Source organism: Bubalus kerabau, chromosome 2 (assembly GCF_029407905.1).
Source record: "Bubalus kerabau isolate K-KA32 ecotype Philippines breed swamp buffalo chromosome 2, PCC_UOA_SB_1v2, whole genome shotgun sequence".
NCBI lineage: Eukaryota > Metazoa > Chordata > Mammalia > Artiodactyla > Bovidae > Bubalus > Bubalus kerabau.
In genome coordinates this window covers 32,017,893-32,033,873 of record NC_073625.1, presented here as the reverse complement: position 1 = coordinate 32,033,873, position 15,981 = coordinate 32,017,893, and the positions used below count along the sequence as shown (strand labels likewise).

The following is a 15,981-nucleotide window of genomic DNA, read 5'->3' as shown; positions in this document are numbered from 1 at the left end:
AACAAGTATCCATTGAGTATTTATCATCGTGTGGTCCTTAGGGATTCTCCACGTAGAGAATCTAACGGGGAACATGAGACCTCCAAAATTAGTTGTAATACAGAGAGGAAAAGGAGAAGGGCCATGGGAAAGAGAGATTAAAAAACCTAAGAAGATTCAGGGAAGAAATAACTGATTTCTGTTTGAAGAATACTGAAGTAGGGTCATGTCATCATCCTTAGAGCTAGAAATACACAGGGTTTGGATACAGAAAGGTGGAGGAAAATGTCTTTCAGATAGAAGCCACTGTACAGAAATCAAAAGGTGTGGGGGGTGTACTGGGTACAGCAAGCTTGACTAGGACAAGGATACATCAAGAGAATTCATGAAAGAAACATTTCAGAAATATCTGGGGGACTATCGTGGACAAGGATCACATTGACCTTTAGAGTTCATTATAAGTTTTATAGGCCCTTGGAAGCCATTTGGGTTTTCCAGAAATAAAATGATGTGTTCAGAGCTATGTTTCAGGAACATTGAACTTAGTGACTCTGTGAGGTCCCATCTAAAACTTTTTCTCACGTCTATGTAAAGCCTGTATCAGTGGATTAGCTTAAAGCAAAGTCTATAGTAGATGTTTTGGCTGTTCTCGTGTGGACCTGCCCACTTAGATTCTTATTGTTGATCTCCAAGTCTAAACCCTTGTGCCCACTTCAAACCTTGGTTATAAAACTTTGCCCTGGATGTTCATATGTCTTCCTATGAGGGTAAATGAGAATGTTCTCTCTGAACTCAATACTTTTCTTAAGCAAGTTTTTTGAGCTTAAAAACACCCCAAATCATGTAATTGATCATGTTTCCCTCTTTGTGCTTGCAACAAGGTAATTTAGAGCCAGATTTATACCCTGCTTTAAAAATGTGTAGGGACTTCCCTGATGGTCCAGTGGTTCAGAATCTGCCTTCCATTGCAGGGACAAGAGTTCAGTCCTTGATCCGGGCAGTAAGATCCCACACGCAGTGGGGCAACTGAGCCCACGTGCCACACCCAGAGAAAAGCCGACACACCCAGCAGAAGATCCTGCATGCCACATGAAGACCTGGCACAGCCAAATAAATAAATACTTTTAAAAAGAAAAGAAAAGAAAGATCCTTTTAAAAACTAAAAAAAAAAAAACTGTGTAAAACCATAGAGAAGGAATTCATCCACTCATCTCGTATTTGGCTTTATCTTGCCTATTTTCAGTTTTCCTTTATTCTGTTGTCTTCTCTGACAGTGTTAAATTTTCTTTTATCCTGTTATGCTTTATAAACATAATCGATCTAAAAGAAGTTGGCATAGATAAATACGTGCTCCAGCTACTTCTCACGTCCTGTAAGCTGGAATCTTTAGAACTAGCATTGACCTCCAGTTGCATCCTCAGATTTTGCTTCTGTTTGTGATCTGCTGCAGAATTTAAATGTCTGGCCATCCATTCCATCTCGCTTAGACTGTGCACTTACTCTGTTCCATCAGATTTTAAGTTGAACCTAGCTTTCATTATCTGGGTTTGCTTCACTGGTAGTGAGGATTCCGTGGTGGCTCAGTGGTTAAGAATCCGCCTGCCAGTGCAGGAGACGTGGGTTCAATCCCTGTGTTGGGAAGATCCCCTAGGAAAGGAAATGGCAATCCACTCTAGTATCCTTGCCTTGAGAACTCCATGGACAGAGGAGCCTAGTGAGCACCCACTGTTTGTATTTTTATTTAAGTATATTAAGCATACTAAATATATTTTATTTAAGTATATTAAGTATATTTTTTAAGTATATTAAGCCTCTAGAAACTAACATAATATTGTAACTCAACAATACTTCTATGAAAAATTTAAAATTCTTTTCAAATTAAAAAAGAATAAGAATGTTAAATTCAACATATTGAAATATATGATGATAATAGATCTTAAATCTTTTCATGTTTCAATAACAATATTTATGATAATTTACCATTCACACAGTGCTTTTACCTGTTACTGGTTTAGCAGATCCTTGAAATATAAAAGCTTGATAAATGTCTGTGGGATGAATGACTAAGTGTGTGCATAAGTGGACGAATACGTGCATTTAACTGAATTCTTAGATGGTACTAATACCTCGGTTCAGTTCAGTTCAGTTCAGTCGCTCAGTCGTGTCTGACTCTTTGCGACCCCACAAATTGCAGCACGCCAGGCCTCCCTGTCCATCACCAACTCCCGGAGTTCACTCAAACTCACGTCCATTGAGTCGGTGATGCCATCCAGCCATCTCATCCTCTGTCATCCCCTTCTCCTCCTGCCCCCAATCCCTCCCAGCATCAGGGTCTTTTCCAATAAGTCAACTCTTCGCATGAGATGGCAAAGTACTGGAGTTTCAACTTTAGCGTCAGTCCTTCCAAAGAAATCCCAGGGCTGATCTCCTTTAGGATGAACTGGTTGGACCTCCTTGCAGTCCAAGGGACTCTCAAGAGTCTTCTCCAACACCACAGTTCAAAAGCATCAATTCTTCAGCCCTCAGCTTTCTTCACAGTCCAACTCTCACATCCATACATGACCACTGGAAAAACCATAGCCTTGACTAGATGGACCTTTGTTGGCAAAGTAATGTCTCTGCTTTTGAATATGCTATCTAGGTTGGTCATAACTTTCCTCCCAAGGAGTAAACATCCTTTAATTTCATGGCTACAGTCACCATCTGCAGTGATTTTGGAACCCCCAAAAATAAAATCTGCCACTGTTTCCACTGTTTCCCCATCTACTTCCCATGAAGTGATGGAACCAGATGCCATGATCTTCGTTTTCTGAATGTTGAGCTTTAAGCCAACTTTTTCACTCTCCACTTTCACTTTCATCAAGAGGCTTTTTAGTTCCTCTTCACTTTCTTCCGTACGAGTGGTGTCATCTGCATATCTGAGGTGGGGCAGTATTATTTCCCACAATACAGATGAGGAGACGGAGACTCACTATCACGACACCTGACAGAGTTAGGAAGTCACTTTGTTATCCTGACCTCTACTACATAGCTCTTTCTCAGCATAGTATAATAGCTGATGTATCATTTATTCTGTGTAACCCATCTATAATATAATTCCATTCTTTCGTGAAGCTGTACTTAAAAACATGGAGTCATTTGCCTCATTCCTCTACTTCTTTTTAGGCACAATCTTAATATTTTTCTTTTCAAGATGTTTCTTTTTTCTCTTTTCATTACGAGGCCAACCTAGTTTAGGCCCTCATAACTGTAGCTTATTATATCATCCTATAAGCATTTTCTTGAAATGTTCCTTGAAGACCTCTGTAGCCATTCTGATCATACACACCTATCTAGTAACAGCAAAGCTAATTAATTAAATGACTGCTTACGGGCATGCTAAGTCCCTTCAGTCATGTCCAACTCTCTGTGACCCCATGGACCGTAGCCCGCCAGGCTCCTCTATCCATGGGATTCTTCAGGCAAGAAGACTGCAGTGGGTTGCTGTACCCTGCTCCAGGGGATCTTCCTGACCCAGGGATCAAACCCAGGTCTCTTTTACATCTCCCGCATTGGCAGGCGGGTTCCTTACCACTAGCACCACCTACCTGAATGGTAAATCGTCATGAATTTTAAAATGTCCGTTTCTTTTTCTCACCTGATTACAACCATATTTGTATTGTAACCCTGCCATTCCTTCAAAGGCTGATTCACTTTAACTGATATTTGAACACCCATAGTTTTTCATGAGCAGCACACCAATGGGCCAAGTAAGATTTCTGTAGTTGCTAGTGTGGGAATCTTCAAGAAGACTGCGAGGAAGCAGCTCTGTTTCATGGATTTAGGTGTGATTTCTGTCCTTCATTTCAAGAGTAAGAAATTATTAGTTGTTAAATGGTATGATATTGGGGTATGATTATTAGGGACCACTGGAAACATGCAGTGATTACTAATATTATATACTATGGGAGGAGTTATTTTAATTGCATACCCTGTAAAGAGGTTTGATAATATATATTCACACTATTAACATGTCATGTATTCATTCCATGCAACCAGAATTATAATGTTTGACTGTGTTATTTGGCTTAGCAATCACTGCTGGAGTTCACATTGTAGATGAAAGATAGTCCCTGCGTTTCCTATTCTCTTTTAATACATGCATTTATATTAATAGCATGATTTAATACATCACTTCAAAATTATATTGCACTTTGAACTGCATTTAGTCAAAAATTGACATCTTGTGTGCGCGGAACCATAATAAGTTTAGCATTAAATTAAGGAGTCATCTGTCTGTTGGCTGAAATGTAGTGTTTGTGAATTCTGGCATGTCCAAAGCTAGGTAATGAGATTGAGACATGGGTCTCAGATGTTGCATTCATTTGTGCATTTTAACTTATGGCTTATTAGCTTGAGGGACTTAAGCCTCTGGATCCACTAGGATTCTGGTTCGAAACAAAATATTCGTACCCCTGACATAGTGACATGAGTCACTGTGGTCACCTATGACTTACTCCAAAATGTACTTCTACTGCACACTGTGAAATTGGAAAATCTGTTCTGTGTGTGTTCTAATGGATGTAACGGTCATTAAGTATATGAGTCTTCTGACGTTGTAATCAGCTGTGATTCAGTCTGTTAAATATCCATGAAACAACATCTGCTTCACAGAGTGACCTTCTGCTAAAGAATACTTAGCGTCTATTAGTAGATCACAGTGCAGATCTGCCTTATTTGAAATGCACTAAACTACAGTAGTCGACTACTGTTTAGCAACGAGCTTGTAATAATTTATTGCAGTTAAATAAAGCTTAAAAAAACTCCATTAAATAATTATAGGGATTATATGCATTTCCAAAACCTTTGTGTTCTACTGAAATTACCCATTTCATTTCAGGGTTGGTTTGTTAAAAAAAAAAAAAAAGCTTAAATGTAAAGGCGCATTAGGGGAGCTGTCAGATGCTGTTTTCTGTAGGTGTTAATAAAACCAGATGAAAAAAAAATCTGAAACAAATTAAAACCAAAAGCAATTTTACCATCTGTTGTAGATTAATTAGAACTTTGCGTATCAAGGGTAAACTTGCTCTTAGAGAATGTCACTGAACACCCGCCTAATAGAATAATATGCAAATATATTAGGTAATGGATTTCTATGCCGTTTTTAATGCTAATGGATCTGTGGTGGATCCCCAAGAAATTGGTAGTGTGTATAAATGTGTATGTACACATACACTTATATATAATGAGTTTCCTTTTCTTTTTTTCAGAGCAACCTGCAAACAACCAAGGCCAGTCCACCCTACAGCCTTTGCCACCTTCCCATAAGCAGCACTCCGCACAGCATCATCCATCCATCACTTCTCTCAATAGGAACTCCCTGACCAATAGAAGGAACCAGAGCCCGGCCCCGCCGGCTGCTTTGCCCGCCGAGCTGCAAACCACACCCGAGTCCGTCCAGCTGCAGGACAGCTGGGTCCTTGGCAGTAATGTACCACTGGAAAGCAGGTGAGTCCTGAAGGGGAGGCTTGTGGAGGATTTGACTGTTAGGACCACACAGTGTACCTTCGTGGAGAACGCATGTTTGACAGCAGTCAACAAACTGTATTTTTTTTAGCATTTGAAATGGAAAGATACGCTGGTCCAACCCTTTCCTCAGTAAGAGAGATTTACTTTTTTAAAAAAATTGGGGTACAGTTGCTTTACACTGTTGTGTTAGCTTCTGCTGAGTGAAGTACCTCAGGCATATGTATGTGTGTATGTATATATCCCCTCCCTGTTGAGCCTTCCTGCTGCCCACCCCCACCCAGCCCGCTAGGCCACCACGGAGCACCAAGCTGAGCTCCCTGTGCTACAGAGCAGGTTCCCACTTGCTGTCTGGTTTACACACGGTAGTGTATATATGTCAGTCCTGATGTCCCAATTCATCCCTCCCTTGTCTTCCCCCATTACGTCCATATCCATTCTCTGTGTCCGCCTCTCTGTACCTGCTCTGTGGGTAGGATCATCTGTACCATTTTTCTAGATTCTGCATATATGAGTTAATATACGATATTTGCTTTTCTCTTTCAGACTTCACTCTGTATGACATACTCTAGGTCCAGCTACATCACTACAAATACCCAATTGCATTCCTTTCTATGGCTGAGTAATATTCCTTTTTATGTATGTACCACATCTTCTTTATCCATTCATCTGTCAGTGGACATTTAGGTGGCTATTATAAATAGCACTGCAGTGAACACCAGCGTGCATCATTACAGAGTTATGGTCTTCTCAGGGTATATGCCCCGTAGTGGGATTGCTGGATCATATGGTAGTTCTATATTTAGTTTGTTAAGGAGCCTCCATACTGGTTTTCCATAGTGGCTATACCAGTTTACCAACAGTGTAGGAGGGTTTCCTTTTCTCCACACTGTTGGTCTTCTCTTAGAAACAGGGCCACATTATTGGTGCTCTTTTGGTTGGTGGGGCAATACACTTGGCCATCCTTTTCACACTTTGTAGTCTATGAGAGATAAGTAAAAAGGGCTTCAGTGAAACTTCTCCTTGCTACCATTAATTTTCTTATCTTCAGATTCTCAGGCATATGGGAAAAAAGGGATAGAGATATAAGGGTGATTATTCTCAGTCCCAGAATGCAGTGATTATATTGTGCATCTGCTGGGATCTAGATGCCTCTGATTCTCACAGGCTCCATTTTGTCTATTGCATCCTAAAATCATCGTGGACTCTCACAGATGATAATTCAGCATAAGTCAGATGACCATTTGCTACGGATATTTTAGTTTTTTGCAATGTGAGGGAGGTTTCAAGTTCCTTCCAGCTTTATTTCCATTCATGCCTGCTGCTGCTGCTGCTAAGTCGCTTCAGTCGTGTCCGACTCTGTGCGACCCCATAGATGGAAGCCCACCAGGCTCCCCCGTCCCTGGGATTCTCCAGACAAGAACACTGGAGTGGGTTGCCATTTCCTTCTCCAATGCATGAAAGTGAAAAGTGAAAGTGAAGTTGCTCAGTCGTGTCTGACTGTTAGCGACCCCATGGACTGCAGCCTACTAGGCTCCTCCATCCATGGGATTTTCCAGGCAAGAGTACTGGAGTGGGGTGCCATTGCCTTCTCCGATTCATGCCTAGACCATGCTATTAGGAAAAGCTTCCTTATGATGAACTGAACTTCTGTTCCTGAAACTCCCTTCCTCTGGTAGTCATCGTGCAGTTGGGAATGTGTAATTCCACAAAGCCGTTTTGCCCCATCTCTACACCATGGCCCGGGGGCCCCTCTCAGTCTCCCCTTCCAGAAGCTTCGCCAGCTTGGTGCTTTTTCTCTAGCACATGCTGATGTTTCCCTGAGGTTCTTAACAATTACGAGTTCTAGCACAGCTTGGCCCGCAGTTAGCAACCTGCTCACACAAGAATATAGACCAGCCAGAGCTATTTTGAGCTAATCCATTTCATTTTTAAATATCTCCAAATACAGAAAACCTTATCTTCTTCCTTTGGTCTGGACCTCAACAGCCAGCATCTCCTTAGAGCTATGTATCGCAAAGCAAGGCTGTGGTGTCCTACCTCATGGGTCTCCTACTGGCGGCTTTGCAGCACCGTTCCCCTAAAACTCCTGCTAGTGTTTATTTCTTCCCTGCCTTCCCTGAAGCTTCTCGTAGCTTCAGAGAAAAAGATTCATCTCCACATAAAGCCAGAAACCAGAGGATGCTGAACCTCCTGGGAGAATGTTCCCCTAAGTGCCCTGCCCTGTGGAGACCCTGGCTAAAGTCAGCTTTAAAAAACAAACAAATAGTTATTTACTTATTTATTTGTTCACACTGGAAACTGGTTGTTGTCCCAGGGCTTTCTCTAGTTGTGGTGCCCGGGCTCCTCATCGCAGTGGCATCTCTTGTTGCAGAACACTGGCTCCAGGGCGTGTGGGCTTCAGGAGTTGCTGCATGTGGGTTAAATAGCTGTGGCTCCTGGGCTCTCGAGCATCAGCTCAATAGTCGATGCTCAATAGTCGTGTCTCTCAGGCTCAGTTGCTCCGAGGCATGTGGGATCTTCCCGGAGCGGGGATGAACCTGTGTCCCCTGCGTTGGCATGCAGATTCTTAGCCACTGGACTACCAGGGAAGTGCTAAAAGTCAGCATTTACATTAGGTCCTGAATGAAAAAGTGGGTCTCAGTGAATAAACTGCTGTTTTTTGCCATTAATTGTGTGACCTAAAGCAGTTCTACCCTGAGGATGAGTAAGCAGGAGGTGCTCACAGGTAGTTGTCAACAATACAAATCTTTCTGGTTTTTTTTTCTTTTTACTCTTGAACTAAGAACAGGTTAAGAAGAACCCTTTTTGTCTATAGTGTCAGCCAAGAGTAACTGGGTTTTATTATTTATTTTGTATTATTGAGCACTGTTCTTGGAGCAATTAGGAAGAGAGAGTACAGAAGAAGTAGGCAAGCAGCAGATTTCTTCACTTAAAGACAAAGAGTCATGTGCACAGATTTTTTTCTTCCTGAGTTTATTAGCACAGTGTCATTTAAATTTACCCAGTGTCATTAATTAGCACACACTAAACAACTAATCAATGTTGTCATTTGGAAAAAAAAATGTATTAGGAAAAAAGTAATTTTCCAGCTGAGACATCAAATTGAATATGGATAATTGCAATGTAGTTGACAATAAGTGTCTTGACAAATATTTATGAAATGTGCCAAGTTAGGTCATCAGAAATGCATTTAATTGGGGGGGATGTGGTAGTTAGCACAAAAGCCTCAAAAACTGGTGATAGGAAAGATGGTATTCCTTGAAGCCATATCCTTTTTTTTTTTTTTTTCAGTTAATTAGTTTATTTTTGGCTACGCTGTACTTGGTTGCTGTGCTCGGGCTTTTTCCAGTTGTAGTGCGTGAGCGTCTCAGTTGCTGTGGCTTCTCTTGTTGCAGAGCACAGCCTCTGGAGCATGAGCCTCAGTCATTGCAGCTCCTGGGCTCGAGAGCACCGGCTCAGCAGTTGCAACGCGCGGGCTTAGTTGCTGTGTGGCATGTGAGATCTCCCTGGATGAGGGACTGAACCCATGTCCCTTGCATTGGCAGACAGGCTCTTAATCCCTGACCTCCAGGGAAGTCCTGAAGGCTTAATTTGAAGTGCAGATATTTGGGATCATTGGAGGGAAATGTACGGCGTGTTCTTGTTATTCCTCATATTGTGCTAATGAATATTTGTTGTTGGTGAGTGAGCAAAGAAAGTGGCTCTTTAGAAGAGAACCCATGGTGACTATATGTGAAATTGTAACTGATTTCTCCAAATTCAGACCATATAAGAAATCACTCTCAGAGCAATTTCAAAGCTGTGCCATTTGAAATTCCATTTCAAAGCAGTACTACTCATGAACCATCAACGGAATTACATTTTATAGTTTTATGAATTGACAAAGGAAGAAAATCTGCTAGTTGATATTCTCACACATATATATAGAAAGTATAATGAATCTAGACACTGTACATCATGCTAAACTATTTTAATCTGTGGTAGAGTTTTGTTCGTTTCTCCTTTCTCCTTTTCCAATGTTCACACCTTATAATATTACTGATCAAAAGAAATGGCATTTCCACTTGCAGGCACTCGGTGAATCAGCCTAAGCAGTGGTGAGGAAATTTCACACCATGCTGCCACAGTGCCACTGTGGTTTCTTTAATAGTCTCACTTGGTTGGAACTCTTGAGGTGAAGAACCAGGCTTATTTATCATTGATTTTTCCTTTTTTAGTTAAGGTTCCCTATTGAGTATGATTCTCAGTTTCAACTATATTAACAACTTCATCCAGACTTGTGTCTGCCTTTAACTATTTTAAAATCTAGTGTAGAGTTTCATCTTTGGCAATTATTGCTACTTATGATAAGTAAGACTTATCTTACTGATTGTCATTTTCCTGAAACTGTCATTTAAAAGATATTAGCTATAAAGATTAAAATTCAGTTCTGTGTAGATTAAGAACCTCTATTTTTTTCTCTTTGTCTCTTCCCCTTTTCTCCTTTCAGCATATCGTGATAATAGTTGGCAACAAGTGGCATGTAATAATCCATTAAAATCTCAGTAATTCACATCTAAACTTGATACAGAAGACATAAAAGATATGTCCTGTCTGTTTCAGTATAGCTTTCATGTTGATTTATTAAAAAGTATTTTTTCCCACCAGCAGATTCTTGCTTCTGTAAAAGTGTTTCTTTCCTTTTGCTAATGAATTTAACATTTGCTGCTGCTGGGGACAATCAATAGTATTGGGTCCTGTACATTTCTACCCAATAAACAGAATAGCTCTGGTCTCCCATCTCCAGTGAGTTTTCAGATATAGAGTCATATCAAGATGCAAACAATTATTTGCCATTTATGAGTATATTCTTCTTATGTTATCATCACCTAGAAATAACAATCTGGGCGTGGATAGAACACCAATACTTGCTTAGAATTTTTCTGACGACTCTTTTCCTTGGAGCTCAGTATTTCTTGTCTTTTATATAATTCATTTTTAGGGCATCTGATAGCCTGTAGCTCATCCTTTGTTTATTTTGTACTTCAGCTGCCTCAGTACATAATAATAGCTGCTACCAGAATATAGAGCAGCTGAAGAAAAGCTTGCACTGGACTCCGGATAGCAGTGGTACTTAAAGGTGCGGTACAGAGACACTCCCTGAGAAGCCTGACCCTCAGCAATTGTAAAGTTAATTGCCTGCAAGTTCCTCATTTATATATGTGAATTAAGTAGCTTAGTAGTTACCTATTAGATGTTAACCAAGTGGCTCATAGGTAGCTATTTAATAAAAGATTTATTAAAGTCTTGTTTTATTATGAAGTCTACTTTGGCATGGATAGCTCGTTAGTTATGTTCCCATAGCTTTTTACTTTGTAGCTCAGTAATGTTTTGCTAATTATTAATGTATGAAAACGCATATTCAGTTACCTTTTTATTACTGCAATTTTAATTTAAATATTGAGATATCTTAGGCTGCTTTAATGGGAAATCAATGGGTATATCTTTTTTAAAAAATATGTAAACAGATGTATGATGTACTAAAGTAAGATATTTTCCTTCCCCCCCCCCTTTTGTCTTTACTTTAAATGGTTCTAAGGAAAAGGAAAGACAACCAGGTCTGAGTTGGCCTTGGCTATTAGAAATCTAGGCAGCAACACACGTACTGGCTGTTCAGTGCCAGGGGAAAGCCTTCCCAGTTGAAAAATTGTACTTCCACCTACAAGCTGATAACCAGCTACCTTTAGCAAGGTAGTAAGTAGTAAGATCCTGCTTCATTAAAGACACAGCTTTAAGTGAAATTTCACTGGAAAGGTGATCCACTGACTTACTTTACTAATTGATGCCATATCCTTTTTTTAATTGCAGTTTTTTGTTTCCTTTCTAATCCTATATTTTATTGGAGTATAACTGTTCAATATATTTTGAGGAAACCCAAGAACACCTGTGGGAAAAGAGGAAACCACAAAATATGGTAACAAGAAGTAACAATGAAAAAGCTCAGGTTCCAGAACATAAACTTCAAAATCGGATGTGGGCCTCAGCTAAGAAATTTTTTGAGAGTCTCACTGTCTCCATTTTTCTTTTGTTTTGTTTGTTTTTACAAACACCCTGTAAACTCATCTAAAATTGCATGTTAGTGAATAGTCAAAATCAAAGGGATTCCAAGATCTCTTGAGATACTTTGTCTTTAATAACTTTTGTTATTTGCTAAAAGGCCCATAGAGGGATATGTGTGTCCAGTTGTAAGAGTCATAGAAAGACAGGGGAGGACCGAGGTGTGATACAAGAAGGCTTGCTAGGAGGTGTTTGTATTTAAGACTTGTCTCGATGTAACCAGAAGTGGGGTCTGGCTGCTCACAATTCAAAAGCCATTGAAGAGGCCAGGTTAGTGGAAAGGAAAGTTTGCTTTATTTTGGATGCCAGCCACCGAGGGGAGGGCAGTCTCCTGTCCAAAGTCCCCCTCCTCCTGACCATCAATGGGCAAGAGCTTTTACAGGCTGAGGGAGGGGCTGCATGCAGAAATAGCAGAGTCATCTCTGAAAGGCATCTGGATGCTGGTCATCAGTGGGCTGGTCAGCGTCATCTTGATTATTTTAGGTACAGTTAGTCTTCAGTTCCATGGGCGGTTTGTTTCCATTTCCTTGAAGCCAGTTCTCAGAATTGTGGCAGCTTATGTCATGGTTACTGCCTGGTCATCATGTAATTACCTTCTCCATATGGTTAGGGTTTCAGCATCTGTAAGACAGCTCACAGGATATGGCTCCGCATATAATCTATAGCCCTCGAGGAGGAACTAAAGGTCCTTGACTATGTTTAATGACTAAACTGTTATTATTTGGTCTCCTTTGGCTGTTTTCCTTTGTTTCTGCATGTTCTCACTTCTCTGATTAAATTTATTCTTTGGCTAAAGTTTTTCCACAGACAAAGGCAGGCTGAGGACCTGGGACATTTCATCCATTTGTAGCTTAAAAATGTATCTCAGTGAGAGGAGGATAATTCCAGAAGCTGCTATACTCTTAGCTCAATGCCTGTGTTCTATCATAACCATATAATTTATCGTCCAACCAGGACAGCGTGAGAGCGACAGGAGACACAGGAACTACAGGCATAAACTGAGGCTGTTCTTGGCAAAGAGGCATAGGTACCCCAACGAAGTTTTATTCCCAAGAGTAAAGTTCCTTTTTAAGTTCAAATTATTTTACACATAAGGTAAATAATAACACAGAGAGGAAGTAAAAGAGGCAGTAGGAAGGCAGCCATTAGTTGAATACATGTGTGATTCCTACTTTGAGATTTTCTAGTTTTTATTGCCAATTTGTAGCAAATATTTAACCCTTCCCAGAAAAAAACTGCCGTTGGCCTCCAAAATATGTAATTCCTAGAATGACATGTAAAATAGTCATCTTTCTTTTCTTCTTGCAATATCCAGAGAACAAGAGGGGGCACGTATTAAATCGGTGTATTGAATGGCTTTTTTATCCAAAAAGTTCAAATTTAATTTCTTAAATGTCAGATGTTAGAGGTAAATCATATTAACTAAAAATATTGAAGAGAAAATTTGATCCTGAATTTACTCAAACAATGGGCCTCTGTGTCTCTCCAGTAGCATTATAATTTGGTTTCTGAAACCATTCTGTTATATTAAAGGAGACCTCATTCTAAAATATGAGATAAAGATTCACAGATGATTACTAAGATAAGTGAAAGTGAAAGCATAATTTTTAAATGTGAAATTACTACTAACCAGTTGTAATGCTATAGCCCCAACTAGGTTGTTTAACAGGCATCATGCCAATAATTAAAATGAGAAAGTAGGCTGTGGACTAATCATACTCTAAAATTTTGACTCTCAGGAGGCCGTATTGATATATATTCCTTAAGATCTAGTAGATATATAAAAACACAGTTTAGCATCATGAGACAAACACAAGCTTTGCAGTTAGACCTGATTTTTAATCCTAGATCCATCATTTAAACTAGCTATATAATAATCTACAAATTATTTAAATCTGAGGTCAGTTTCCGATGCAATAATAATATCACCTCAAAAATGTTGTATTAAATGAAATAATGTAAGCAAAGCCTCTAGAACATAATAGGTGCTTCATAAATGTTTTTTAATTTGACCAGATAATAACAACCATTGCATAGGATAAGATAACCTAATTGGTTAAGAGTTGAGCAGATATCTTTTATCATTAAGTAGCTCTCTTCTCTCCAAAAACGAGAAACGTATGTTTTAACTGGAGTATTTATGTCTAATTTATCTTTATGTGTGAGGTAGTCTAAGCCTAAACCATAGTTTTACCAGAATAAAATCTCTTGTGTTTTTCACTATTCCTGTCATTCAGCAAAAAGAAGGTAAATTTATGCAGATAGGAACCCCAAGTCTGTTCATTTTGTTCTTGAGAAGAAAAAAGAAATCTTCAAATTATAATGAAAGGCAACTATTCATATCCCTGAAACGTTTAATTAACTAAAGTAATAAATGTTTGGAATGAATCCATAAAAACCTTGATAGATGCATTGTCTTCACATCAGTCAGAAGCGAGACCCCAGTTGTGTTTTAAGGCTTTTAAAGCTTTAGGTATCTTTTGAGTATGATGAAGTTACTGTACAATAGAGTAGGAGTGTTATTTTGTTTAATTGAGGTGAACCAGTTTTTTTTAATAGCAATTAAGATACCAAGAACGTATGCATTAATCATTTGCTAAAGGCTTTAAATGACTTTTTGAAAGCATAATTCCCTCCAATTGCAAATACTGTGTACTCTGATAATGTCTGGTTTTGGATAACCAGCAATCTGTATAAAATATTCATATATGATAACCTTAATTTCCACGATACCTAGGGAAATGAATTCTTAATTACTCCTAACACATTTCTAGTCGCTTCTCTGAGCATGATCAAAGTAAAAGGTCACCTGTGCGGTTACTCTGGTCACAGCTAATGACTGTGATTTTGGCATTACCTTTTTTCTGTATTTGACCTATTCATTGTAAGGTGCCTCTCTTCTTCCTCAGCAACTGTTTTTGGAAGTTTTTTTTAAAAGATTCTTTTACTCTTCACTGAGATTGTCTGTGAAAACATGTTTCAGTCCTCTTTCCTTGATTGCGAGAGTATGTACCTGTGTGTGTTATCTCTACTTAGCATCATCACTTCATGTTGATTTTATCTTTTTCTAGAATACATTGTCCAAAATTAAAACGATTTTTTCTCTCTAAAGTTTCATCCTCTGGTTTCATCACCAATGAACAATGCCCTGTCAAAGACAATTGCTTTTCTTTTCCTGTGTTTCTTCATTTTGGCTTGACTGACTTTTGCCTATTTTATTTCCTTCTCCTCTCGTTTCAAGCCTGAGTCTGTTGTCCTGTTACCCCATTCTCAGAATGCTTTCTTTTTAGCCCGTAAGATTAAAATCTTGAACATACAGTTAGCCAAATAAGTTTAATACATTCTATTTGGTAGCCCCTCTGATTCTGCTGTGACCCTCTTTATGAGTTCTTAGTATCTCACCTCATATTCCGAGCCACTTAAAATACTACTACCTAGGAATTCCCTGGCAGTCCAGTGGTTAAAACTCCATACTCCCAACACAGGGGCATGGGTTCAATCCCTGTTTGGGGAACTAAGATCCCACAGGTTGCACAATGCAGCCTCAAAAAAAAGAGTAGATTTTACAATACACACGGAGTGGGGACTTTATGAAGTTTAAATAACATAATGTTTACCCTACACACTTTCAATAGGGCCTCAATAAGCTTTCCTTAGAACACTCACCACTCTTTGGGCTGATCGCTTTCCGTTCTGTTTTATTAAATACTTCTTGCTCTCCATCACACATTTGATTGACGAGGATACCTTCCACATCTCTTAAAACCCTGGAACGTTTTTATTCTTCATCAGCTTACATCAACACCTGAAATTATTGTTTTCATAGATCACGCTTCCTTCTCAAATTTATAGAAAGAGCTTTGCTGAACAATTTTAAGGCATCAATAATTAAATGAATTAATAAAATAGATTAAATCTTGTTCAAATAGCACATAGGAATTTTAAGATCTCCTTTTTTGTTTCTATTTTAATTTTAATATATTTAGTATGTAATAACTCCCAACAGTAGTATAATTGATATCTTAAAACATGTAGGAAACTATCTAATGTAGGTTTGGGTCTTTGATATCATGGCTACACAATTAAAACAGCTAAAATGTATCAAAGACTAAGAAGCTATTTTAGCCATTTTGATAATAGTTTTAAAAATTGTGCATATTTAATCTAGTTGTTCAGTTCTTAGTGCTCCCAAGCAAACTCTGCAGGATGATTTGTTACTTGATTATAGACATGTTTAAGTTAAAACAAGTCATAGTAAAAATATTTTTCTTCCCATTATAGCCTTATGTATTTTTTACAAATGTGATTATACTTAAAGTTTACATTGTATGTCTCTCCTTATTTAAAACTGAAAAGTAAATGTAAGACAGTAAAAAGGTTACTAAAGTACATTTCCCG

General features: G+C 38.9%; 1 protein-coding gene across 3 annotated transcripts in view; it reads left to right on the top strand.

The window, feature by feature from the left end:
- Window positions 1-15,981, top strand: part of TENM3 (teneurin transmembrane protein 3) — a 532,144-nt gene that overhangs the window by 336,255 nt on the left and 179,908 nt on the right. For all 3 annotated transcript variants that reach the window (XM_055567454.1, XM_055567455.1, XM_055567456.1), the window contains exon 4: window positions 5,229-5,466. In XM_055567454.1, the coding sequence (XP_055423429.1) occupies window positions 5,229-5,466 (238 nt within the window). The remainder of the gene's footprint in view (window positions 1-5,228; window positions 5,467-15,981) is intronic.